Source organism: Eptatretus burgeri, chromosome 4 (assembly GCF_056783735.1).
Source record: "Eptatretus burgeri isolate ZD-2024b chromosome 4, Ebu_testis_v1, whole genome shotgun sequence".
Taxonomy (NCBI): domain Eukaryota; kingdom Metazoa; phylum Chordata; class Myxini; order Myxiniformes; family Myxinidae; genus Eptatretus; species Eptatretus burgeri.
Window position 1 is genome coordinate 74,393,656 of NC_140964.1, and position 27,688 is coordinate 74,421,343.

General features: G+C 44.4%; 1 protein-coding gene across 3 annotated transcripts; it reads right to left on the reverse strand.

Annotated features, from left to right (window-relative positions):
• Window positions 1-933: 933 nt before the first annotated feature.
• On the reverse strand, window positions 934-27,688 carry LOC147028364 (armadillo repeat-containing protein 1-like). Of its 3 annotated transcripts, none has more exons than XM_085878687.1 (6): window positions 27,099-27,688; window positions 25,056-25,147; window positions 24,704-24,953; window positions 21,455-21,571; window positions 15,322-15,401; window positions 934-1,447 (listed from the first exon to the last, which is right to left on the reverse strand). In XM_085878687.1, the coding sequence occupies exons 1-6, from the start codon at window positions 27,561-27,563 to the stop codon at window positions 1,324-1,326; spliced, it is 1,128 nt and encodes a 375-aa protein (XP_085734813.1). In that variant the 5' UTR covers window positions 27,564-27,688; the 3' UTR covers window positions 934-1,323. The 3 variants fall into 3 exon arrangements, with proteins under 3 accessions (XP_085734813.1, XP_085734812.1, XP_085734814.1); XM_085878686.1 differs by having other exon boundaries at window positions 15,327-15,401; window positions 27,099-27,682; XM_085878688.1 differs by lacking the exons at window positions 934-1,447; window positions 15,322-15,401 and adding an exon at window positions 15,414-15,488.

Genomic DNA, 27,688 nt, shown 5'->3' on the forward strand with positions numbered 1-27,688 from the left:
GCCTGGTGTTTGTGTCCTTTACAACATCTTTAAAAGCAGTAAGTTCCCTGTTTTGAATGATTTTCTATTTTGTTTGACTGCCAGACAGACAGAGTAACATAATAATAATAATAATAATAATAATAGTATCACTGTCTGCGCATACACAATCAGGACAAATTTGAGCTAAAGTACGATAAAACTGCAGGTTCGTTTTCTGATTCATGCTTCAAATGTAACTTTCAATTTAAATAAGTTGTACCTTGATCATAAACTGACGTTTGTGGACAGACGGACATGAACCAATTGCTTAACCCATTTTTCGCTCCACCTGGTAACAACTATTTTCTATCCCCTTGATCTAACAATACCAAGTCATCACCTCATTCAATGCTGCATGGTCTTCATTCTCAACATGACAACTTTTTACATCGGTCTAAAGCTCATGGAGGAGCTTGGACACACGCCACATGCAGGACAAAGACATTAGTAGACGTCACAGTGTACTTTTACATGAATAATAGACATTAGTAGACAATGGACAAAAACATACGGTATGTGGGATTTGAACCTGGGTTTCCTGCATCATGTGAAAGAACAGTCAAAGGCCAACCAAATTTTTAGTTGCCCTTCAAATTATCAACGTTCAGAGGTAGTTTAAAGGTTGACCCACTTGGATTTCTAATATCTTGATGATCCTAAGACTTGTTGGAAAGGTTCTCCTTACTGCAGATGCCAATCAGTCAAGCAACAACTGTTCATTTCATTGCTTTATATTTAAATATCAGTGCAATACTCTAATCTGAAACATCAGCTCAATACAAAGGAAAGTTGTTGTTTTTAACATTAAATTAACAAGTTGGAAACACATGAAGCATAACAAAACTGCTCTATTTTTGCAAATCTACCAAGAGATGAGGAATAGAATGAAGGGGGAGTGGGTGGTGATAGCAGTGTTGGGGGGGGGGGGTTAACACTGCTAACTTGTAATAAATAAACAAACTCGTAATAAACCTGCACTTCATGCTCAGAACATAATGATGCAACAAATAACCTGAAGATGGCGTCAAACACTTCTGCAAACCACGAATACATTCATCCGTTGCCACCACTTCTCATCGGCTGTCACTTTCTACATTTAATTTTCACCAAAATGCCTCACGCAAGTGGACTGCGACGCTAATCTACAATTGTATATTTATGTACAGTAGATATATATAGGAGTCGGCTAACCATCAAACTAGAACTTAGTCTTACACACCCATTGCTACCAGTAGAAATTCTGTGTGAGAAAACTAGCGGCAGCAGTCATCCAGCCTTGTCTTCCATCGCCCAGCCCACCACCTAACGCGGACATAGCCTTGTACGGTGCTGCGGGGACTCCCTCTTCTTCATCATCCTCTGGCAGGTAGCTGGGGAGCGAAACTGCAGCCGCTGCGGTTCCCTCTGGGGTGAGAGGAAGCAATACCTGCAAGGGGTAGGAAGGATCCATAAAAGGAAAATAAAAATTAAATAATTTTTTAAAAAACAACTCAATGATGTTACCTGTGCACCAACATTAATCTCCAGATATGGACTCATAATACCTCAAGGTTATGGGATTCAGTCAATTTCAACTCACCACTCAGAAATTCCATACAGAGGTTAATGTTTATAGAAGATACAGATAAGGGATTGAAGGTTTATACATTGACAAAGGAGTTGAGGAATAGACAGCAATGGGATGTGCAGACTGATAAGGTTAGGTCAGGCAGAAATTATGGGAATAGATGCGAGCAGTATGTGAGGTTACTGCGAGTGTCTACTTGCTGCAGCAAGTATGTGACAAGAGGAGATAAACAGAAAAGCTTAGAATGGGAAGATAAGCAAGCAATGGACTGGCTGATGAATGTATGCGACGCTGTGGAGTTTGAAGAGAAGCAGATACAAATGGCACGATCCAAAAGGGATGCAACAAACATTTATAGCACCTCTGTGAAATCAGTCCACTGCCTCTTCCCAACTCCCCACCCCCTCCCTTCCTCAAAAAATTTGCATCAACATTAAGAATTGACCAATGTGGAGAGTAATAAACAAAATTCCGCCAAGTCTGCACATCTGAAGCGGGCTTCAAGCAGTGAGCTGGGCAACTACCAGACAGTGACGAGCATCAAAAAGACATTTGAAAGGGATTTTAAAAGAAATATTAATGAAAAATAATAATAAAAAAAACATAAAATGTGGGCCCTTACTGCATCATCATCCTCTTCTATTATTATTATTATTATTACTACTGCATGCCCGTAGGTACAAACAAAACAACTTTCAAACCGCATGCCAGAAACAACTACACAGGTCGTTCCTTCGCTCTCATGTGCCCGTACATGCAAAAAAAAAAAAAAAACTTTCAAACCGCGTGCCAGAAACAACAACCACACAGGCCGTTCCTTCGCTCTCGTAAACGACAACTGGATTGGGGCATTGTGTTTCTCTGTAAATGCGCAAAAGAAATCGAGAAATTATTAGAATACAGTAAGTCATCACGATGCGGAAGTCGTGCGTGCCCATATAGAATGTTCACATGCAATCCACAAATTATCGCTTGCATTGATTTTGCCTTTTATCGCAAGGAAAAACACAAAGAGAAGAGGAAAGAGGAGAAAAAAAAACATGCAAAAAATAATTTACTTCTTGCTTCGGAGCATACCAGCACTCTGATGTTACCCAAATTGATGCACCGTCTAATATGAAAACGATCATAACTTGGGGCATTGTGTTTATCTATAAATGCGCATAAGAGAAATTATTAGAATACACGAAAAAAAAACATGCAAAAAAAATAATTTACTTCCTGCTTCGGAGCATACCAGCACTCTGATGTTCCCGAAATTTATGCACCGTCTAATATGAAAACGATCATAACTTGGGGCATTGTGTTTATCTTTAAATGCGCATAAGAAATCGAGAAATTATTAGAATACACGAAAAAAAAACGTGCAAAAAAAATAATTTACTTCCTGGTTCGGAGCATACCAGCACTCTGATGTTCCCGAAATTTATGCACCGTCTAATATGAAAACGATCATAACTTGGGGCATTGTGTTTATCTATAAATGCGCAGAAATCGAGAAATTATTAGAATATACGAAGTCATCATTATCCGGAAGCCCGTACGTTGTAACCCGAAATGGGGAACGAGGCTGCCCGTAAAAAAAAAAAAAATAATAATAATAATAAAAATAAAAAATAAATATTCAAACCGCGAGCAACAAACAACAACCACACAGGCAGTTTCTTCGCTCTTGTGTGCCCGTACGTGGGTGGCGTGGAATTTCGCATATCACAGTTACGATGACTCGCAATTTAGGTTTTAATGGCCAATTATTCAATTAGCGTCAATTCAATGTCCTTGCAAGGAAAAACAAAAAGAGAAGAGAAGAGAGAAAAAAAATTACTTACTGGTTCGGAGCATACCAGCACTCTGATGTTACCGAACTTTATACACCAGCTAATATGAAAACGATCATAACTTGGGGCATTTGTTTATCTATAAATGCGCATAAGAAATGATTAGAATACACAAAGTCATCATTATCCGGAAATCCGTACGTTGTAACCCATAATTTGCGAACGCGGCTGAGCTTCCCTTTCCCATCGGCCACGCCCACGCAACAACGTGTCTTGTCATTGGTTTGGTAAATAAATGGCCATAACTTGGGAAGCACTTGTCCGATTAATATCAAACCTTGAAAAGGTACATCCTCGGGTGCACAGCAATATACCTGGCAAGTTTCAATTAGATCGGACCAGCGGTTGTCGAGAAACGGCGGTCACAGACACAGACACAGACACAGACACAGACACAGAGACAGACACAGAGACAGACACAGAGACAGACACAGAGACAGACACAGACAGACACAGACAGACACACTGCTGGAATTATAGATAGATGGCAGGATCAATATCAGCGAGGGCTCACAAGATATCTCAGATGTTGCACAATAGCCTTTGTGAGGTCAGCAGCCTTCATGCACGTGGAGTAATGCAGTCACGTGGAACCTCATATGTCTGGCTCAATTTCGGTTGGAAAGCAGGTTTCTGTGTTATTATTATTATTAGCCCATCTCTCACTGCAATCACGTGTGCACGTGTGCCGTAACTATTTTTTTTTTTTTAACTATTTCAGCTTTTGTCATCAAACTTTCAACAAAGCTTTATTATGAGAATATGGAGAAGACAAATTAATAATTTGGTCAAAAGTACCGTTTAGCAAACGGAAGAAAAAGAAGTCCAAATACAAAGCGGACAGGCTTTGCATTTTCAGATGCTTTCTTGCTAAGTTTTCATCCCTGTCTGTCGATTTGTTAATTCAATTATTTTATATACATTGTCAAGACTCGCATAAGAGCCAACATACAGAACACATTGCAAAGGGAGCAGGAGATAAGAAGGGCAGAAGAGGGAAGCACAAAACAGTGGGTAACAGAGACATTAGATCTGTGGAAGGGAGAGGGATGGGGCAGGGTACATGGGATAAACAAGATGGACACGACAAGGACTTTCAGGAAGGAAAGCAGGGAATTTGAAGGTGGTGGGTCTGAGGAGGATTGATGGGGGTAGAAAAGATGATGGTTTTGGATGGAGGAAGATAAGAGATGGTGGTGACCAGCTGTTTTGAAGACCTGGAGGGAAGAGTGGGATTGAAGAGAGTGTGCGAATTTGTTCCAGAGGTGGGGGGGGGGGTGTGGACAGGAGCTCAGGTGTGCTAAGGAAGGAGTTTGCACAACGGAGAATGCCCAGTCGGCAACTGGCTTTGGAGGACAGCTTGGAAATGTAGCTTTCCCAGGATAGATCATGGCAGATGATGTGGCACAAAAGCTTGAATGACAGGACTTCTTCCAGAGGGTTGTTGAGAAACTAAATGGGGGGGGGATCCAGATGGTCCTTTTGGAGAGACATAGAAAGAGTGTGAGATTTGTCAGGATTGGAAGACATGTTAAAAGTGTTTGACCAGCTGGTGATTTTATTCACGTATGCAGAGTGAAGAGGCTGCTGCTTACCGATCTGAGGGATGAGAGATGGTACGGCAAAGGGTGGAGTCATCAGTGAAGAGATAAAAAGGATTTTCCAGAGAATCAGAGAGATAATTGATGAAAACCAGAAAAAAAAAACAAGACCCAGAACACTGCCTTGAAAGGAAGAGGAGTTGCGAGATTTCCATTAAGAGCCACGTGTTGACTGCAACAGGAAAGGAAGTCCACGAGCTATGAGTGGAGATTACCTTGGATACCATAAGAAGAAAGTTTGGTGAGACGAGTTTGGTGAGACGAGTTTGGTGAGTAGGGCGGGATGATGCCAGACCGTAATGAAAGCTCGCGATGTGTCTAGGGATATGGCTCTGATCTTATATTTGGCATTGAGGACCTCCATCCATTGTTGGGAAAGCAGAAGCAGCAAGTCCAGATTAGATTGACCTGGTCTCAATCCAAATTGATGATCGAAAATCAGGCCATTGGAGAAGAGGAAGAATTTGATATCTGAAGCGAAGATGGATTCCATGACCTTGCTGATGAGTGGGAGAAGGCTGATAAACACAATGCCCCAAGTTCAGGTTTTTAGGACAAGTGGGCTGATGTCGTCTGGACCGGTTGCAGAATAATAATAATAATAATAATTATTATTATTATTATGGTCCTGCATCCAGAGAAATTCCTCTTTGGTGACACTGTAAGTTCAATCATCATGAAAAAAAAAACACACAAAACATGAAAAGGAATAAGAAAGCAGGGTAAAAAAATATGGAAGATGGACTGAACAGCCAAATGGCTGGGAAATAGAGTTTAGTGCACATGGTAAAAATGACATTTTGAAAATGGTCTTCTTCATCGGCCTCACACAAAACCATCTCCCTGATGGCAATTTTTCAAAAAGTCTGCACAAGAAGTGGCTTTCATCGATAAAAACATGCATCATCTTCCTTTTCAATGCTCGCAAGTATGGAGACTCCATGCTGGTTGAAGGACTACCCACTTTAAATGAGAGTGTTGTGACCTTTCTCAGTCGTGACTTATTAGTCAACATCTGCATCACTCGTGAGCGAACACCAAATTAAATCAACTTCCTGAGAAGATACAATCTTTGCATCAATTTATTGTGCACAGCAGTGGTATTTTCATCAAAAGTTAGCTTGTTATCAATAATAGTGCCCAGGTGTTTGAATTTGTTGACAATTTCTACCTTATCACAATTTATGGAAACAGGCTCATGATTGTGACCTTTCCTAAAATCCAAAATCATCTCGATCCAGTTTTGCAAACATTCAGTGAGACAAAAGTGCCCACACCACTTAATGAATGCATCAATCTCATCAAAGTACGATAGAAAGGACGATTGATCTGAAAGACAGCCAACAATGGTGGTATCATCCGCATACTTTAAAAAGTTACACACTTCTTTGAGGGTCACAGATCCATTTGTATACAGACTGAACAGTAGAAGTGATAATACACAGCCTTGTGGAGCACCAGTATTTAACATTCATAACTTTGATAAACTACCATTCACACCCACCCACTTCTTCTTGCGTATGGCAGCTTGGCTTCCAGTTAGCTCTCATTTGTTGGGGCACAACTATACCGCTGATGCTGTGCCTCGATACCAATACAGTAGTACTCATTTCGCCGACCTCAGAAGGATGACAGGCTGAGTCAACACCACCTGGTGTCAATTCAGTGGCCAACGGGGCTCAAACTCATGACCCAAAGATCCCAAGCCAGCCACCCTCACCACAAAGCCAACACCCTCACCCGCTGAGGATGGTCTCGTAAGAAACTTTCCACCCAGAGTAGTATACGGGGGTCCAGACACAGGTCACCCAACACTTTCAGAAGGGTAAATGGTTGCACAGTGTTAAAGGCTGATGAGATATTAATATATAATACACGAACACAGGTTCCATTCTGGTCAAGGTGACTTGTGATGAGATGAAGCAAACCGAGCCATGCATCTTCAACACTGCGTCTTGCTTTGCATGCAAATTGTAAAGGATCCAATTTGGAAGCTACATCTGAGATTATAAACTTCTCGATTAATGAATCAGTACATTTTACACAGGATGGAGGTAAGGGCAACAGGTCTATAATCATTGAGCTGCCTTGGGTGAACATTTTTTGGCACGGGACTAATGATGGACTTTTTCCAGCAAATAGGAACAGTGTGAGTGGTTAAAAGTAACTGAAACAATCAAGTGAAAACATTACCAAGTTCTAAATAGCACTCTTTCAAAATACAAGACTTCATGCCAGCGAGACCACAAGCCTTCCTTTTACTCAACTCCCTGAAGCACTTCACGACATCGGATTCACAAATTGCCGGCATGGGACACGCTCGAATATCCAGATCTTCACAGAAAGTTTCACATTTCACTCGGTTCCCTGGAACATCAAATCTACCAGAAAAAGTCTTTCCATTTTTAAGCAAATTTTGAATCGGGGAAATTAATGGGAAATCTACCATCATTCATCTTCTCGTTCATGCCCATCATATTTCTGAGACCCCTCCAAGCGTTACGAGCATCACCATGGTGTAGTTGTTCTCCAATCTTATCCCTGTACGATCGTTTACACTTTCTGATGACAGAGCGCAGTACTTTCTTCACCGTATTCTCCACTGTTGTAGTTCTAAACCCTCTTGCACAGAACTGGCATTCTTTTCACCTTTGGTCTATACATCGACACGATGGACCACCTTATGGTCTGATCGTCCGATCGCAGGAGCGCACTTCGCCACATAAGCTTGAACAATGTTGCCGAAACATTTACGCAATGTCCTGTTACCACAGGTAGCAACATTCACAAACTGATGGAGCTGAGGGAGCTCCCAAACAAGGTCACATCCATTCAAGTCCCCAAGAACCAGGATGAATTGATCCACTGAACGGGCGGTCGCTCTATCGTAACCTTCTGCGATTTGTTCCGATGCACATGCCAGAATAATAGTGCACTGACCAAATTCCCATGGCAGGTCGGCGAGTCGGAAAGATACCGTCAACATTTCCACATCCTTGGAACAGTGACGTTCATGTACCGTAAAAATATTTGGCCCAATTCAAATTCACCAGCATGCATAACCCACCACCTTTGGTCTTGCCCGATGACTCGCCTCTAATCATCTCAAATCCATCGAAGGACACGTCATACCCTTCACCAAGCAATGTCTCAGTGAAACGCACCGCAGACGAGGTCCGATAGTACCAGTCAAAACCTCAGGAGGGCAACAAATTCATCAGTTTTGTTCTTCGCCGAGCGAGAATTCATCAAAGTCAAAACAGGAAGGGGTACCTTGTGGTTTTTGCATTGGAGCTGCTGATGAAGACCTCCGTGAGAACCTCGTTAAAAAAAAAAAAAATTTCCTTGATTCCAAAAGCACCATTCTCAAATACCAAGTTCACAATATCTTAACGTAGCACCACCAATACCATTGAAACGCAGGTTCAGCAAGACCTCACGAGTGTACGTGATAACACCATTTTCGAAAGTACGTCCGTGAAGTGAAGAACAGATACCGACCAATATGTTCAATAGCGGTAAAAACCCAAATGATAATGATTGTGACGAAGGGAGTGAATCTCCATCCTACATTACCAATAAAATAAAATCATTAAAAAAACAAAAAAACAACAGAGTAACGTATCAACAAAAGAAAATTACAGCCGGTGTCATGTGGGGTCAATTATAGTGCATTCCCCCCCCCCCCCCCCGCTCCCAACAAATCAGTCAACATTTAACAGCAAACTCTGTCTTGTCGGAAGAAAAGGACACAGAGTCCAGGAAAAGCTGGGTAAGGTAGGTACAGAAAATGATGGGTTTGGGACACAAGTTTTAGAAGCAATCGCGGAGATTAAGCATTCAGCTTTTTCACGTGCAGTGTCAGCTGTGCAGCCATTTGAGGTAAGGAAGGGGATGGAGGGGGAACATACACCAGAAACAAACTTAACTCGAAGGGCACTTGGTAGAGCGTATACCTCCGCTACGTAATGCCTGATCCACAAGAATATATCGGGCCTAATACATTTTTGAAATATCATGCCATATATCGTTTTTGGCCCTATCTCTCATTGGTGAATAATAACTTTAAAAATTAAATAATTCTCGTATTCCAGATCCGGATTCGGATCTTCACCAAAATTGAACCAATTCTTCCTTGTCACACACAAAAAGGTGTCCACCAAGTTTCGTCCGAATCCATCCACAACATTTTGAGATATCGTGCTATATATAATTTTTGGCCCAATCTCTCAATGGTGAAGAATCAGTTAAAATTTTTTAGAAGTGGATTAAGATCTGGATCTTCACCAAAATCGAATCGGTTTGTCCATGTCACACACCCAACCTATCCACAAAGTTTCATCCAGATCCATTTACAACTTTGATACATTTTTTGAGAACCAGAGAGAGAGAGGTGAAAACATAACGTGCTTCATCTTCGGTGATGAGGTAACCAGACACCACCAGGAGTTAGGTGAAGGAGACAGGTTTGAGAGTTGAGAATTGAGATTAGAAAGAGGTCGTTTCCTGGCTCTCCTGAGGGTAGATACACATTTGCTCCGAGCTTTGTGGAAGGAAGTGAGATTGCCTTCAGTGGGATTTGCCTTCCGTGAGGCAAAGAAGTCCTTTCCGTGGAAGAAGTCCTTTCTTTCAAGCTTCTGGGTCTCACTCTCTGCCATGATCTTTCCTGGGAAAGCCACATTTCCAACCAAGCCTCCAAAGCCAATCGCCGACTGGGCATCCTCCATCATGCAAAGTCCTTCCTCGGCCCACCTGAGCTCCTGACCACAAACAAAGCTTTCGTCCACAGCCTGATGGAATACTGTTCTCCCCTCTGGGCTGGTGCACCTGCCTTTCACCTTTCTCGGCTTCACTCTGTAGAAACCAAGGCATTTAGGTTCATTGATATCTCCCGTAGTGAGGCTGAGTCTTTGGGCCTCTCACTCTCTCACCGTAGCAGGTCAGTGGTCTTTTTGTCTTCTACCATCCCCTCTCTGGTCTTGCCCCCCCCCCCCACCTGCTCTGTCTGCGATATGTCCCCACCATATTTCCGCAGAGCGCTCAAGGTCCACCAGCAACCCCCTTCTGGTAAAACTTCCAAAATCACGAATCACTGATCACCTTCACTCTTTCATTCCTCTTTTTCCCCGCCTTTGGAATAGACTCACATACTCTCTTCATTCCCATTCTTCCCTCCAGGCCTTCAAAACAGCCGTTCACCAACACCTCTTATCTTCCCCCATCCAAAACAACGATCTTTTCTTCCCCTGTTAATACACCCCAAACCCACCTCGTTCAAATTCCCCGCTTTCCTTCCTGAAAGTTCCCTGTCATGTAAGGTCCTGAAAGTCCCTGTGGTGTCCATCTTGTATATCCTGTGTTCCCCGCCCCATCCCTCTCCCTTCCGCAGATATGTCTCTGTTCCACACTGTTTTGTCCTTCCCTCTCCCACCCCTCTTGTCTCCTGCCCCCCCTTGTTGTGCATTGTGTGTTAGCTCTCATATGAGCCTCGACAATGCATACAAAAAATTTTTTTTAAGGCAAGTTGTTTCAGGAAATTGAAGATTTTTCAAGTGTATTGGTTGGTCTTGTGCGTTATTCTGTCTGTCAATCTCCTACAAGTCACAATTTTAAACCGATCTCCACGAATCTTCACCACCTGGTAGAGTTCATCATAAGCAAGAAGCCTATTGTTTTTGAGGTCAAAAGGTCAACATAGGCCAAAGGTCAAGTGCTGTCAAATTTCTAAAATCCTCAATTTTCATCTGATCAACTGGAAATTTCAACAAGATTTGCCTATCAGGTCACTGAATTCAACCACCAATTACTTTTGAGGTCAACATCAGCCAAAAGGTCAACAAATTCGGTGATATTTCAAAAATCCTCAATTTTCATCCGATTGACTTGAAATTTGAAGAGAATTCATGGCTGTGGGGGGGTGGGGGGTGGAGGACCATGGCAGAGTCAGACTCCTCCGGTGGGTCCTCCCCCCCCCACCCCCTGTTCCGACTTGATTACGTGCCCGACCCACACTCCTTTCGGCTGTTCTATTCCTCGCTTTGGGTTGGACCTGATGGTTGTGCCCACAGCCACGCTCTGGGTACAGTGGGAGCAGGCCGTGCTCTGGGTGCAGCAGAAGCAGGCCATGCTCTGGGTGCAGCAGAAGCAGGCTGGTTGCAGCAATAGAGATTGGTAGAAATGAGGTATGGGCGACAGTTTTTGTGGATGATGAGACAATTAAATGTTGATTCTTCATTCTGCAGGAAGGATCATAGACATAGAGTTCTGTGCAGTTTCAATGGAGCAGTAGTTGGGAACATTTAAAGAATGGTAAATGACCATGTCAGGTCACGGTTGGAAGAAGTTGGTTGTGGTACACATAGGAGCGAATGATTTAGGGAAAGTTCACTCGGAGGTTTTGAAAAATTGATGCAGGATATTGGGTAAGTGGTTGAAAGCAATGTGTTATGAGATAATGTTTTCTGGGATTATCCCAAGATTAAGAAATGAAATAGAAATTATGAACAGAGCGATCGATATTAACCAATTGCTGGAAGAATGGTGTAGGGAGGAAGGTTTTACATTTAAGAAGCAGTGGGAATCATTTAGAGGACAAAGGGAGTGTTTCCAGAATGATGACTGTATGTTAAATCTTAAGGGGGCAGCAACGTTTGCAGTGGGAATTGAGGAAGGAATTCAGGCGTTTTTAGGTCAATGGAGGGTGGGGAAGCTATTACGGAAAGGATGAAGTAATTGTGATGAGTAAAGCCAGGCAGGAAAATAGAATTTTAAGAAGGGAAAAGTTAAACACATTCTATACCAATGCCAGAAGTTTAAATAATAAGATGGAAGAGTTTGAAGCCAAAGTAGATTGTGAGGAGTATGATATAGTTGTAGTGAATGAGACAAGGTTTAAAGACGAGAGTAACTGGAGGACAGGATTAGAAGGTTACAAGGTGTATCGGTGTGATAGGAAGGAGAGAATAGGAGGAGGAGAAGAAGCAATCTGGGTAAACGACAGCATTGCATCAAGAGAAAGGGGTGACATTAAACAAGGAATAAATGTTGAGGATTCTGTTTGGGTAGAGATTAGAGATTGTAAAAACAGTAAGATACTGGTAGGATGCTTTTATGAAGCTCTGGGTGTGAAGGAAGAGGAGGAAGGAGGAATACATGAAGAATTAAAAAGGGCATCTGGTAAGGGAAGAGTATTGATTATGGGGGATTTTAAATTGCCTGGGATAGATTGGGTCCAGGAACAGGGAAAGGGCAGAGCAGATGAGGATTTCCTAGTTTTAGTCCAGGATTGTTTTTTGACCCAGTTTGTAGATAAGCCCACGAGGGGGAGTGCAGTGTTCGACCTCCTTTTAAATAACGATACAAATATGGTGGAGCAAGTGACCATAACATTGTGTGTGCAAAGATTCTGTTAAGGGTTAGAGTTCAGGATAGTAGAGTAAGGCTATTAGATTTCAGGAAGGCAAACTTTGAGGGTATGAGGAGAGAGTTGGGTGATGTCGATTGGGAGAAGCGAACAACAGGACAATCAGCATCAGAGAAATGAGAAACCTTGAAAGAGCAAATGTGCAGAGTGCAGAGTAAGTACATTCCAATGAGGTGTAAAACTAGAAGCAGAAAGAGGCCAGGGTGGTTGAGTAGTGAGATAAGCAGAGGGAATTAATTTGGTTTAAAATAGCAGGACTGGAGTTAGATTTATATCACTATCGGAGTAAACAGAGGCAAGTTAAGAAAATAACTCGGCAAGACAAAAGAGAGTACGAGAAGGACGTGGCTGAGAATACTAAACATAATAGCAAGGCATTCTTTAAATATGTCAGGGGAAAAGAACAGGTTAGGACCAGTGTGGGTCCATTGAGGAAAAACACCGGGAGAGTGGCTCGTGGGGAAAGTGAGATGGCAGGCTTATTAAACAGGTATTTTTCTTCAACGTTTACACAAGAAGAGTCAGGAGAATTGCCAATAGCTGAGAGTATCTATCAACGAGGTGAGGAAGGTTGGAGTGGAGGAAGTAAAGGAACAGCGAGGTAATCTAATAGAAGATAAAGCTCCGGGTCCAGATAATATGGACCCAAGAGTATTGATGGAGGTGGTTGAGCAGGTAAGTGAGATATTAACGGATATTTTCAATAGTTCCCTGGAGTCAGGATGGGTACCCGGGGATTGGAGAGGAGCAAATGTGACACCATTATTGAAGAGAGAATCTATAGAAGAATTGGGAAACTACAGACCTGTTAGTTTGACTTCAGTTGTGGGGAAGGTGTAGGAGACATTAATTAGGGACCAGATGAGGAACCATTTAAATAAATCCAAAACTAATTAAAGGTAGTCAGCATGGGTTTACCAAAGGTAGTTCCTGTCCAACAAATCTTTCAGAGTTCTATAAAGCAGTGCCTGCTTGGGTGGATGAGGGAAAGGCAGTGGACATAATATATCTAGACTTTAAGAAGGCATTTGATAAGGTACCACATCGGAGGTTGTTAGCCAAAGTGAGGGCTTGTGGAGTGGCTGGTCAGGTGGCTAATTGGATTGCAAACTGGCTTAGTGGTAGGAAGCAAAGAGTGGCTGTGAGTGAGAAGATGTCTTGCTGGGAGGATGTAAGTAGTGGGGTACCTCAGGGATCAGGACTCGGACCATTACTGTTCATTATTTGCATCAACGATTTGGATAGTGCAGTGAAGAGTAAGCTTTCCAAATTTGCAGATGACACAAAGCTTGGAGGTGAGGTGGATAGCAGAAGGGGTGGTGATCAGATTCAGGAAAGTATTGATACTTGTATAGATTGGGTAAAAGATTGGCAGATGGAATTTAACCTGAGCAAGTATAAGGTGTTGGGGATGGGAAAGAACAATGAAAAGAGAGATTACAGGATGGAAGGGGTAATTTTGGAACGTGTCACACAGGAGAAAGATCTGGGGTGGTAATAGATATGGGAGGAAAGCAGGCAGCACAATGCCAGGCAGCCATAGGTAAAGCAAGCATGGTTTAAGGTTGTATTCGGAGGGGGGGGGGGTCATTTATAAATCAAAAAGGTGGTGTTAACATTGTACAGGAATTTAGTGAGGGCCACATCTATAATATTGTGCAGTTTTGGTCACCACAACTCAGGAAGGACATAGATACCAAAGAGAGGGTTCAGTGTAGGGATACTCGATTGATCCCGGGCCTAGCTCGACTCGGCTATGAGGAGCGGCTGAAGGAGACAGGACTTCGTACACCAGAAAAGAGGCGGTTCTGAGGAGATATGATAGAGATGTTTAAGGTAATGAAAGGTATAGATAAAAAAAGTGAAGATGAATTATTCAACACAGTAGACATTGATAGGACCGGGGGGTCCAATCTTTCCTGAGAGGAAAGAAGAGGAGAGTTAAGATGGTCACAAGACAGGGGTCTTTTACTCAGAGTAGTTTATGCATGGAATGGTCTCCCTGGAAAGGTAGTGGCAGCAGAAACAGGAGATAAGTTTAAATTAGAATTAGATAGATACCTGGAAGTTATGGAGATAGAGGGGTACGGGGATGTTGACAGGGCTTTTATGTAGTTTGAGCATTGATGGGTGATGGTGTGCACGTGAACGGAATGCTGTTGGTGGTGGTCTCGTCAAGGGGTGTTGTGTGCTTGATTTTTTTTTCACCCAAAAATCGTCTTTGCCCATGCCCCCTCCCCTGGGGGGGGCGGGGGGGAACTACAAAAAATGATTTTTCTTTTTTCGGTCTGGTGTTGATAAATCGGTCTGATGTTGATGTGACGCAGACATGATGGGCCCAACGGCCTCCACCTCCATCTAATTTCCTTGTGTAAGGCAAAGAAAACATGTAACGACTCAACCAAAACAGAAAATCAGGAAATTCATTCATTTGTGTGCAAAACATGGCTGTTGGTTTGTATCATTGCTAAGAGCATGGACGTGCCGCTGACGCAGTGCCCCCGTGAGTTACGGAAGGAATTTGTCATTTCTTCAGGGTGCTGATGATAACTCACTTAATATACATCAAAAGACACTGTGCAATCATCATCCAGCAAGTAAGACTAGCAAATAGGACATCTGGCTTAACATCCATCCAGGGGCAGTGAGCTTCGTAATGCAATCCCCTGCCTGTGAAGCACCAAGCCAACAGTTATAATCAAGAAAATAAAACCCAACCGAGACAACTCAAAGGTAAGTGAATACATCGTGTTCAAAGGCACTGCTCAAAGGGAAGTGAAGATATTGCACCATCATGTCTGAATGAGATACAATTTTAATCGCAAATTCTCAAGTCCAAGTCGAACGAAGTTCAATCAATTAAATTCATACCTTACCTCTTCTCCTTGCTCATTCCGAATCACCTTCTGCGCTGACATTACACGTGTAGCTGCAATAGCCAGGCCCAGTTTCTGAAGGGCAAACATGCAAAATATTCCTCAGTACTTGCGCCTGGGTGTAAGTGCCAAGTAATATGCCTTCCAGCTCTGCCATTGATTCTGTGAATATACAATTAATTAAAGGAAGAATGTGATTTTGTGAAACACATGTTAAGTGTAATATCAAAAATCTCATAAAATGGATTATAATCTCTGAGACGATCCAGACAAAACAAAGCTCAACGATGAGCAGGAGAAGAATGCGAGAGGTTGGGAAACAAGACACCAATGACAACGCCAGAATTCCTTCCCTCAATTAATTCCTTTTGCGTGGAATCAATTCCTTCCCTCAAAGCATATCAATTTAGGATCTCAACAATACTCATTGGTCTGGAATATAAATAAACTAGAATGGCACTTGGTAGAGCGCTTACCTCTGCCATGCTGTACAGTTTACGTTTTGTAGCCCACCGATAGACCTGATCTGATTCCGGACTGGAACAAAAATCGAATTTGCTTGTTCTTGTCACCGAACCAACTGATCCACTTAGTTTTGTCATAACTAGTCCACAACTTTTTGAAACAATATATATATATATATATATAAATATATATATATATATATATATATATATTACACACACACACACACACACACACACACACACACACACACACACACACACACACACACACACACACACACACACACACACACACACACACACACACACACACACACACACACGAGCCTTTCCACAGTAATGGGTAACCATTGTGTGACATACATAGTCCAGATTAAGTGTGTCCAGTTTATCTTGCAAATGAGGGGAAATAAAAGACTGACCCTCCACTACTGGAATCCAACAGTAAGAAGATAATCTAACCCAGCACAATTTATTGATGGGGTGTTCTTCACGTATAGCTAGGCTCTCGGCTCTCGTAGTGATGATTATTCAACGACCTCTGACCTGCTCAAAGCCTTCTGTAACAAACGTGACTTTGTACCGCAATCGGAAAGCCAGATTTTTGTACAGCTTTTACGGCGATATGGACTTACCACTAATGTTAGCCTTTGTTACACATTTGTCATTTAGGTTAAGTTATGTTATCACAAAAATAACAAGACCGTATTTTTAAAGGTTGTGCAGCTTGAGGATTTTGTTTCTTTCATGACGAATTGACCAATAGCATAACGATCGTTACTCTGTTTTCAACCCCCCAGCATTCACATTAAAGTATATTTTTGGCAAATTCAGGATTTGGGATATCATAAGTAAAGTGTTTTTACACATATAATCTAAACCAGTCTAAGCCTGGTGTTGCTTAGTGGTTAGGGTGGCGGCTCAGGATCCCAGGGTCCTGAGTTCAACCCCAGTTTGCTGCTGAATTAACACCAGGGGGTTGACTCAGCCTGTCATCCATCTGAGGTCGGCGAAGTGAGTACCAGTGTACTGGTCCCGGTGTATGCCCCGGTTAGAATAGGTATACCATATCCCTGTGTGTCGTAAGAGGCGACCAGGGTTGGCGTCAGGAAGGGCATCCGGCCATAAAACATTGCCTCAAGAAAAAGCCTAACCCCTGCACAGCAGGGAAAAATGGCTGTAAAAAGTCATTTTTTATATTTTTAATCTAAACCAGTCTCAATCAAAAACGTATGTATTCATATAAAACTCTTGGTAAATCTATTTAGTTTTTAATACAACACTTAAGACAAAGATTTATTCCCATCACAGTGAATAAAATTTTATGACAATAGCGGTTTTTGCTATCAATAGTATATATCTACATTTATATACACCTCAAAACATGTTAGTGGTATTCTATGGATACTTTAGGAATTCTGTGATAGCTCCTGAAGATAAGACCCTTAAATGTAGCATAGTCCTGTGGAACAGCCCATATATATACATATACACACATTCGGGTGGTCCAAAAAAGTCGAAAAAAAATAGAATGTTGCTCCACAAGCTTAAAATTATTCTAATATGATCCAATAATGCGCATTAATTTTTTTTAGCTTGATCGGAGGTGATTTTGAGGTCGCTCCATATGACGACTTTTAGTCTCACGACTTGAATAAATTAGGGTATGGTCAGGTATGATGACGGGTACTTCTGGATGTCTGAGGTGGAAATGGAGTGCATTTTTGAACTTTATGGGGTCGATTTACTCTAAGATATGACTGCACCGACATTGAATTCACTACCATTTCGAAAATATGACCGAAAACAAGATTTATCATTACTGGAGTTGAGTAACTAATCCTACTTATTTCGATATTTTCTAATCTATAATTAATTTGTCGTCCGTCAAAACATTTGTTAGAGTAAATCGACCCCACTGAGTTTGAAAATGCACTCCATTTTCACCGAGGAAATTCAGAAGTGTACGGATTCACATCTCACCGTACCCTAATCTCTATTATAATACCAAGCTTGCACACTAAAAACTCGGCTCGCCGTCACACGATCCTTATGAAATTGCTGTGGCACTTAGCGGACATGCCAACAATGTTTGGGAAGTCTTGGCATTCCATCGTACCACTTGCATTTTGCACAATGCGTATTTTTGTCATTCCCCGTGTACGGTCTGTCGTCTGCTACCAGCTATGTTGTACTGCTATCCCGTGCATGTGCACAGGTATCGCTAGTTTAATATAATAATAACTAAATAAATAAATAACATATTTTTCGTGAATCATTGAATCTAAAACACTGGATGTTGGGCCGGCGAGAAATAAGTTCAGGCGGGAGTGGAGACAGCAATAGAGGCGGAGATGATAGTGGTATTTGGTAAATGAGAAGAAATATTCTAATAGTTTTGTAATTCCATTGACTGAAAAATTAGGGTACGGTGAGATGCGAATCCGTACACTTCTGAACTTCCTCGGTGAAAATGGACTGCATTTTCGAACTCAGTGGGGTCGATTTACTCCAAGAAATATTTAGACGGACCACAAATTAATTATAGATTAGAAAATATGGAAATGAGTAGGATTAGTTACTCAACTCCAGTAATGATAAATCTTGTTTTAGGTCATATTTTCGAAATGGTAGTGAATTCAATGTCGATGCAGTCATTTCTTACAGGAAATGGACCCCATAGAGTTTGAAAATGCACTCCATTTCTACCTTGGACATCCAGAAGTACCCGTAATCGTACCTGACCATACCCTAATTTAACCAACTCATGAAACTAAAAGTCGTCAAATGGAGCGACCTCTAAATCACGTCCTATCAACTTAAATTTTCTTCTGCTCATTATTGAATCATAGTGGAATAATTTAAGGCTTGTGGAGACAACATCTGAATTTGTTTTTATTTTTTGCTGTTTTTGGACCACCCTAATACGTGTGTGTGTGTGTGTGTGTGTGTGTGTGTGTGTGTGTGTGTGTGTGTGTGTGTGTGTGTGTGTGTGTGTGTGTGTGTGTGTGTGTGTGTGTGTGTGTGTGTGTGTGTGTGTGTGTGTGTGTGTGTGTGTGTGTGTGTGTGTGTGTGTGTGTGTGTGTGTGTGTGTATATATATATATACATACACAAAATCGTTTTTTGGTCCCATCTCTCAATGGTGAGGAAATCACAAAAACATTTTTTTTGAGGATCCAGAGCTGGATCTTCACCAAAATCTAATCATTTCGTGCTCGTCACACATCCAACCTCGTCACCAAATTTTGTCCGAATCCGTCAAAAACCTTCTGAGGTATCCTGTTCACAGACAAACAGACAGAAAGACGGGGTGAAAACATAACCTCCACCACTGAAGGTAGGCGGAGGTAGCTGAAGAGTTCCAAGAACACCTTGCCCCATGTGGTCTTCAGAAACAAGATGTGAGAGTTCTGCAAGCGACAAATTTGATTGGTCGTGATGACGTAAAATGACGTAATATTTTGTCCAAATACTGCTGAGGGAATGGTTTTGAAAGTGCCAAAAAGAAAATTCTGTTCTCCAGAGTTCTAGTCTTTCAATTGAGTGAAATTTGAACAGCATTCGGTAGCGTGCATACCTCTGGACACCAGGCTGAACAGTTTACGTTTTGCATCCAACTGCTACGCCAGATCTGCATCCCGACCTGAACCAAAATCAAATTAATTTGTCTTTGCCACACACCCAACCTGTGCACCAAGTTTCGTCCGAATCCGTCCAGAACTTTTTGAGATATCCTTCTCACAGACAAACAGGAGTGAAAACAACCTCCATCCACCTTCGCTGGCATCGGTAAAAATAAAGATTTTAAATGTTGGATAAAAGATTATTTCAGAAGTTTACCGCCATTGATGCAGCGTCGTTTACAAAACCTCATTCAACATGTTATATTAGTTCTTCATGCCTGTTGTTTGTGTCCTTTATGACATCACGAAAAAACATAAGTTTCCTGTTTTGAATGATTTTCAATCTTGTTTGACTGCCAGGAAGGCAGACAGCAGTGCCGGATTAAGCCTCGGCTGGCTAACAGCACATTTTGAAATTTTAGAGAATGGCCTGAAAAATTTAAATTAGATCTCGGGCTCATGGAAATGGACCCCAGACAAAAGATGAACCAATTCAAGAACAAAATATTTAATACAAAAAAGACAAATATTTAATGTGAAAATAATTTTTGGCCTGAATTTTTGGCTGGCCCTAAGGGACATGCATTGTCTGCCTAATGGTTCATCCAGCACTGGCAGACAGGGTAAAAATAATTATCTCACTCATCTCTGCACATGTACGATTGGGGTGAAATCAGATCCAAAGTGGTGTCGGCTCGTCGCGGACCCCGTGTATTCGCAAGGTGTAAAAGTGTGACCAACTTTAACATTCGCATTTTTTTATTATTATTATTATTATTATTAATTTTTTTTTTAATTAACCTCAGGACTGGTCTCCTATATCCACCTCGGAAATTGCAAATCAGCCAACATCACAGCATGACAAAAAAGGTGCAAAAACGGATCCCCATAACTACAGTCCAAGTAACTTATTGTACTTCCAAAAATCATCAGCAAGGTCATGGAAGTCATCATCACAGTCAACATAAAATCATTCATTTTCTCCAACAGCCTCATTTCAGAACACCAATTCAGATTCAGACCTGGTCACTCCACCTTGGACAAGCTTGCTTCGACTCACCGAACAATGGATGAACGCCCTCAACATCAGACATGAGATCAGGGATGTCTCTCTGGACATATCTTGAGCTTTTGATATTGTCTGGCATCCTACCTTGCTCTCCAAACTATCTGCCTATGGAATCCAAGGACAACTCTACTCTTGGATTACTGACTTCCTCCACTCTCATGGTCAATGTGTGGCTTTCAACAGAATCCTTTCATCTCCTCTCCATATCAAGGCTGGAGTACCCAAAGACAGTGTTCTAGGCCCCATCCTATTCCCAATCTTCATCAATGATCTCACCGACTATGGAAAATCCTCCTGATCGCTTTGCTGAAGACTATTCTCTGCTATGACATCTCTCATTTTTCTGACACAGACAGGCAGCAGCCTCTCCCGTTTCCTCAAACGTTGACAAAAATCACAAACTGGTCAAACATAACTTTGCTTCTGTAACCATATTACCCACCCTTTGAGTTTTCCATTACCCCTCATCATGACCTGCAATCCTGCATCCCTCGTTTGTCCGTCTCCAACTATTTTCTCCCGCCACCCTGATGTCGTTTCCCCTTTCTCCTGCTGTTCCCTTTCTTATGTTGGGTCCTGATTTGTTATGTGCAATTGCTCTTCCACGAGCCTAGACAATGTTTAAAAAAAAAAAAAAAAAAAAACATTGCCCCGACATTCGCGGCATTTTTCAGGAACGTATCCCTCGTGAATAGCGGGGTCCGACAGGACTGTTAAAATGCAGGTTTGTTTTCCGATTCATGTTCAAAATAAAACAGTCAATTGAAATACAGTAGTGGGGAAGGAATTGACCCATTGAGTACATTACTTTTGGGTGAGAATGGAAACAAAGCATATTAACACACCCAAAACGATTTCAAGGTTCTCAACAACATCAAAATCATGAGTCTGGACAGTTACAAAGGTCCATGGCTGGATTCAAAGATAGGTTTAAATAACAAGCGTTGGATAAGAGCACAAGCCTTACTTCAGTGGGCAGGTCTGCACGGGTCCGCAACACGCAACGCTGAGTCACCATTTGAAAAGTGAAGCTGATAACACCTCGGACTCCAAGCAAAGCCTCCTCACACATAGTGCGTCGTTCCTGCGGAAACAAAATAGTCATCAAGAAAATAAACAACTCCAACAACCTCAATTAAATTTGCAGCACAAGTATAAAATAATAATAATAATAATAATCTGCAAAGAAAGTCCTTCAAGGAGGAAACCAACCCAATCTCATGACCCCCTCCCTTCACCAACCTGCAATTTGACGTACTCTCGTTATCCCTACCTGTAATATGGGCCTGCAATATGCTCTAACCTTGATCAGCTTGCCTGATCCCTTCATTCTGAACCGCACTGCCATAATGTCAAAACCTTAATAGTCTGTCCTCCGCCATCCGAGAGGCAGCAGCTTTGCTCATTCACTCTCACATATCACGTGCTGCTCTTCCTTCGCTCCAATCGGTTCTTCTGACCACGTCCTTGTCAAAGTGGACATCTCTCTGGCTGTTATCAGAGAACCACCTCACCGCCGTCGAGTCTGGCATTTCACTCAAGCCGACTGGCAGGGTCTCCGAGCAGCCATCAAACTTATAGACTGGTCTCCTATCGCTACTTTCTCAAACATCAACTCATCCTGGGAATTCTTTCAAAGAAACTTACTCTCCCTCATGCACAGATTTATCCCCTCTCGTCTTCAGTTGTCCTACCCTTCCTGCCGCCCATGGTACACTGAAGCTTGTGGTGAGGAAGTTGCCCTGAAACAACTTGCCTTTGCCTCATGGAAAGCAAACCCAACTGAGGGTAATCTCAGTTCCTTCCATAAAGCTCGGAACAAGTGTGTATCTACCCTCAGGAGAGCCAGAAAACAACATCTTTCTCATCTCAAGTCTCAAGTCTCAAACCTCTCTCCCTCCTCAAAATCCTGGTGGCATCTAATCAAACCGGTTTCTGGTGCACGTTCCCCCTCCATCCCCTCCCTTACCTCAAATGGCCGCACTGCTGATACCACACGTGAAAAAGCTGAATGCCTAAACTCGGTGTTTGCAGCTAAATCTTGCGTCAAAAACCCATCACTTTCTCTACCCACCTTACCCAGTCACACCCAACTGTCCCTGAACTCTGTTTCCATTTCTCCTGACAAGGTGGAGAGCTTGCTGTCAAACCTCGACTCAGATTCTGCAACTGGTCCAGACGGCATCAGCCCACGTGTCCTCAAAGCCTGCTCTTCTGCTCTTGCTCACCCTCTCTCTGTTCTATTCACCCTCTCATTTGCTCAAGGTCATCTGCCATCTGCTTGGAAATCTGCTAACATCACTGCCCTGCATAAAAAGGGTGCAAAAACAGATCCCTATAACTACAGACCAATCAGCCTTCTCCCAATCATCAGCAAGGTTATGGAATCCATCATCGCTTCAGACATCAAATCCTTCCTCTTCTCCAATGGCTTGATTTCCAATCATCAATTTGGTTTCAGACCAGGTCACTCTACCCTGGATATGCTGCTTCTGCTCTCCCATCAATGGGTGGAGGTCCTCAATGCCAGACAGGAAATCCGAGCCGTATCCCTGGACATATCACGTGCTTTTGACACAGTCTGGCATCCTGCACTACTCACCAAACTCTCTTCCCATGGTATTCAAGGCCATCTCCACTCATGCCACGCAGACTTCCTCTCCTCTCACAGTCAACGTGTGGCCCAAAATAGAGTTCTCTCATCCCCTCTTCCTGTCCAGGCTGGAGTTCCTCAAGGTAGCATTCTGGGCCCTGTTCTTTTTCTGGTTTTCATCAATGATCTCTCCGACTCTCTGGAAAATGCTCTATATCTCTTTGCTGATGACTCCACCCTCTGCCGTACCATCTGTCATCCCTCAGACTGAGAGGCAGCAGCTTCTTCGCTCACTGCAGATCTGGATAAAATCACAAACTGGTCCAACACTTGGAACATGTCTTTCAATCCGGACAAATGTCACACTCTCAGTATGTCTCTTCGAAAGGACCGTTTTGAACCCCCCCCCCCATCCACTTTCTCAACAATCCTCTGGAAGAAGTCCTTTCTTTCAAGCTTCTGGGACTCACTATCTGCCATGACTTTCCTGGGAAAGCCACATTTCAAACCTCGCCTCCAAAGTCAGTTGCCGACTGGTAATCCTCCATCGTGCAAAGTCCTTCCTCGGCCCTCCTGAGCTCCTGATCACTTACAAAGCTTTTGTCCGTAGCCTGATGGAGTACTGCTCTCCCCTCTGGGCTGGTGCACCTGCCTCCCACCTTTTTCGGCTTCACGCTGTAAAAAAAAAACCAAGGCATTTCGGATCATCGGCATCTCCCGTAATGAGGCCGAGTCTTTGGACCTCTCACTCAATCACCGCAGGTTGGTCAGTGGTCTTTCTGTCTTCTACCGTCTCCTCTCCAGCCTCGCCCCTCCCCCGCTCTCTCTGCGATTTGTCCCCACCACATTTCCTCAGGGCGCTCAAGATCAGCCAACAACCCCCTTCTGGTAAAATGAGCAAAATCACGAATCACTGCTCACCATCACTCTTTCATTCCTCTTTTTTCCCACCTTTGGAATAAACTCCCTCACTCTATTCTTTCCCATTCTTCCCTCCAGGCTTTCAAAACAGCTGTTCACCACCACCTCTTATCCACCACCCCATCCAAATCCTCGATCTTTTCTACCCCCGATAATCCACCCAAGCCCACTTCCTTCAAATTCCCTGCTTTCCTTCCTGAAAGTCCCTGTAATGTCCATCTTCTATTCCCCATGTTCCCCGTCCCAGATCTCCGAATGTGCCTCTTCCCCACTGTTTTGTCCCTCCCACTCCCGCCCCTCTTGTCTCATGCCCCCTTGATGCGTGTTGTGTGTTAGCTCTCACACGAGCCTCGACAAGGTCTACAAAAAACAAAAAAAAACAAAAAAAAAAAAACAGTTCTTCATCAGTTTACTCTGGAAAACCCACTGAACTGCATCATTGATTTTACTACAATGTATTCTGGGATGTACGTTCAGACCGACAGATCCAGTCAATCCTTCGTCCCCCTTTTTTGGTCCGTTAAACAATTTTCCAGGTGATATTGAGCCTGTTCCTCACTTCATTCGCTTGAGATGTCATGTCATCATTGGTATATGACATGTCATCTCCAATGTTTAGTTTTCTAAACATCCCAAATCTCGAGCCAATTTTCTCTTACACAACCGATGTTGCCCAGTTCAGGTCCCGCATTGACTGCTCACCAGGTCATCCAGCCCATCGATCTGTAAAGTAATGGTTTTTGCACGACGATTTGCACGACCCAGAAAACACCGTGCTCGATGGCGCGCCACCCGGCCCTCAGCCCGATCCACTGAGACCGCAAGCCCTTCGAGAGTGCTTAGAGGGCACTCCTCGAGAATCCTTGAAGATGCGGCTCGGCCGAGACCCCAGCCGTCGAGGAAGTCGATTATATCAGCAGCCACAGAACTCGCCTCTGTTGGAGCATCGCCCCTGTCGGCAATGACCGAGACCATAATAACCATTCTGACCAAACAAAGCACGACAATAAAGTCATAACAATCATAAGTACAAACACTGAGATAAGATACATACCCATCACGGATACTCAGCAAGGCTGGCAGCAATGCCTGTTCTTCTCGCAACAGCTCCAAGCTTCCTGGGCTCTCGGCTAGAAAACATAGTGCCTGGAGGAATGCAATAGCAAATAAAAAGCTGTTTTCCAAATTTTAAAAACTACAAATTCCTAGAGTGAGCATAGCTCAGCCGCTGAGTGTACAAGACGACTGCATATACTTACCTCTGCCAAAGAAGGTGGACGTAGGTTATGCTTTCACCACTGTCTGTTTGTGAGCACGATATCTCAAAAAGCTATGAATGGATTCTGACAAAACTTAGTGGACAGGTTGGGTGTGTAACAAGGACAAATTGATTAGATTTTGGTGAAAATCTGGATCCAAATCCTGTCCACAAAATTTTATCCAAATCTGTCCAAAACTTTTTGAGATATCGTGCTATATATCGGTTTAGCACTATCTCTCAATGGTGAAGAACCACTAAAAAATTATCAGATCTGGATCCGCATTCGGATCTTAACCAAAATTGAATCAATTCTTCCTCGTCACACACCCAAGTTTCATCCGAATCCGTCCACAACTTTTTGAGATATATCCTGCACACAGACAAACAAACAAACAAACAGACAGAAAGAGGTGAAAACATAACCTCCTTCACCTTTGGTGGTGGAGGGAAAAAATGGTGCAAACATGGATTCCATGAACGACAGCCCTATTAGCTCACTGTACATCCAATCATCGTCAGGGTCGGGTGTCGTGCCCCGTCGGCGTCGTGCCCCGTCGGCGTCGGCGTCGTGCCGCGTCGGCGTCGTGCCCCGTCGGCGTCGGCGTCGTGCCGCGTCGGCGTCGTGCCGCGTCGGCGTCGTGCGGCGTCGGCGTCGTGCCCCGTCGGCGTCGGTGTCGTGCCCCGTCAGCGTCGGTGTCGTGCCCCGTCAGCGTCGGTGTCGTGCCCCGTCAGCGTCGGTGTCGTGCCCCGTCAGCGTCGGTGTCGTGCCCCGTCAGCGTCGGTGTCGTGCCCCGTCAGCGTCGGTGTCGTGCCCCGTCAGGGTCGGCGTCCTGCCCCGTCAGGGTCGGCGTCCTGCCCCGTCAGGGTCGGCGTCCTGCCCCGTCAGGGTCGGCGTCCTGCCCCGTCAGGGTCGGCGTCCTGCCCCGTCAGGGTCGGCGTCCTGCCCCGTCAGGGTCGGCGTCCTGCCCCGTCAGGGTCGGCGTCCTGCCCCGTCAGGGTCGGCGTCCTGCCCCGTCAGGGTCGGCGTCCTGCCCCGTCAGGGTCGGCGTCCTGCCCCGTCAGGGTCGGCGTCGTGCCCCGTCAGGGTCGGCGTCGTGCCCCGTCAGGGTCGGCGTCGTGCCCCGTCAGGGTCGGCGTCGTGCCCCGTCAGGGTCGGCGTCGTGCCCCGTCAGGGTCGGCGTCGTGCCCCGTCAGGGTCGGCGTCGTGCCCCGTCAGGGTCGGCGTCGTGCCCCGTCAGGGTCGGCGTCGTGCCCCGTCAGGGTCGGCGTCGTGCCCCGTCAGGGTCGGCGTCGTGCCCCGTCAGGGTCGGCGTCGTGCCCCGTCAGGGTCGGCGTCGTGCCCCGTCAGGGTCGGCGTCGTGCCCCGTCAGGGTCGGTGTCGTGCCCCGTCAGGGTCGGTGTCGTGCCCCGTCAGGGTCGGTGTCGTGCCCCGTCAGGGTCGGTGTCGTGCCCCGTCAGGGTCGGTGTCGTGCCCCGTCAGGGTCGGTGTCGTGCCCCGTCAGGGTCGGTGTCGTGCCCCGTCAGGGTCGGCGTCGTGCCCCGTCAGGGTTGGCTGAAGTGCCCGGTCAAGGTCGGCTGAAGTGCCCGGTCAAGGTCGGCGTAATGCTTGGTTAGGTCGGCGTAATGCTTGGTTAGGTCGGCGTAATGCTTGGTTAGGTCGGCGTAATGCTTGGTTAGGTCGGCGTAATGCTTGGTTAGGTCGGTGTAATGCTTGGTTAGGTCGGTGTAATGCTTGGTTAGGTCGGTGTAATGCTTGGTTAGGTCGGTGTAATGCTTGGTTAGGTCGGTGTAATGCTTGGTTAGGTCGGTGTAATGCTTGGTTAGGTAACCACTAACCCGCAGAGCAGTGTTTGACACTCGGCGCTCTCCATGTCTGGCCAACAGGGCCAAACCTGCAGCACATCCCGGTTCTCGAGCCATGGCTGGGCGATTCTCGGGTTGGGAAGCCAACTCCAGGAGACGATGGACCACAGCCAGAGGGTCTCCTGCGGTATCTCCTGCTTCCGAGCAAGCGGTGCCCTGTCCGATGAGCTCCTCACTAGACCATGATGTTGTTCCTTTTGGGCCACTGTCTGGATTCTTCTTGTCCTCACCCTCACCCTCGCACTCTCGATGCTCACCCTCACACTGCTCATCCTCTCCCTCTCCTTTTTCCCGTTGATCGCACATCATCTCCTCTTCTTGAGCATTCATCTCGTCTTCTTCTCGATCCGCCGGTCCTTCCTCCTCCTCTCCTGCTTTCCCAATGTCTGCGACCCATTCCGCCTTGACGTCCATATCGTCCTCTTCGCTGTCCTCCATCTCCGTGCCAGCTCCGAACCCCTTTCCACTCTCAGCCGCTGCTCTGCCGTGACGTCATTAATTTTGATGAGTGGAAACGTCGATTTATTTCCCTCGCGATCAGTTCGTTGATCATCCCTGACTCA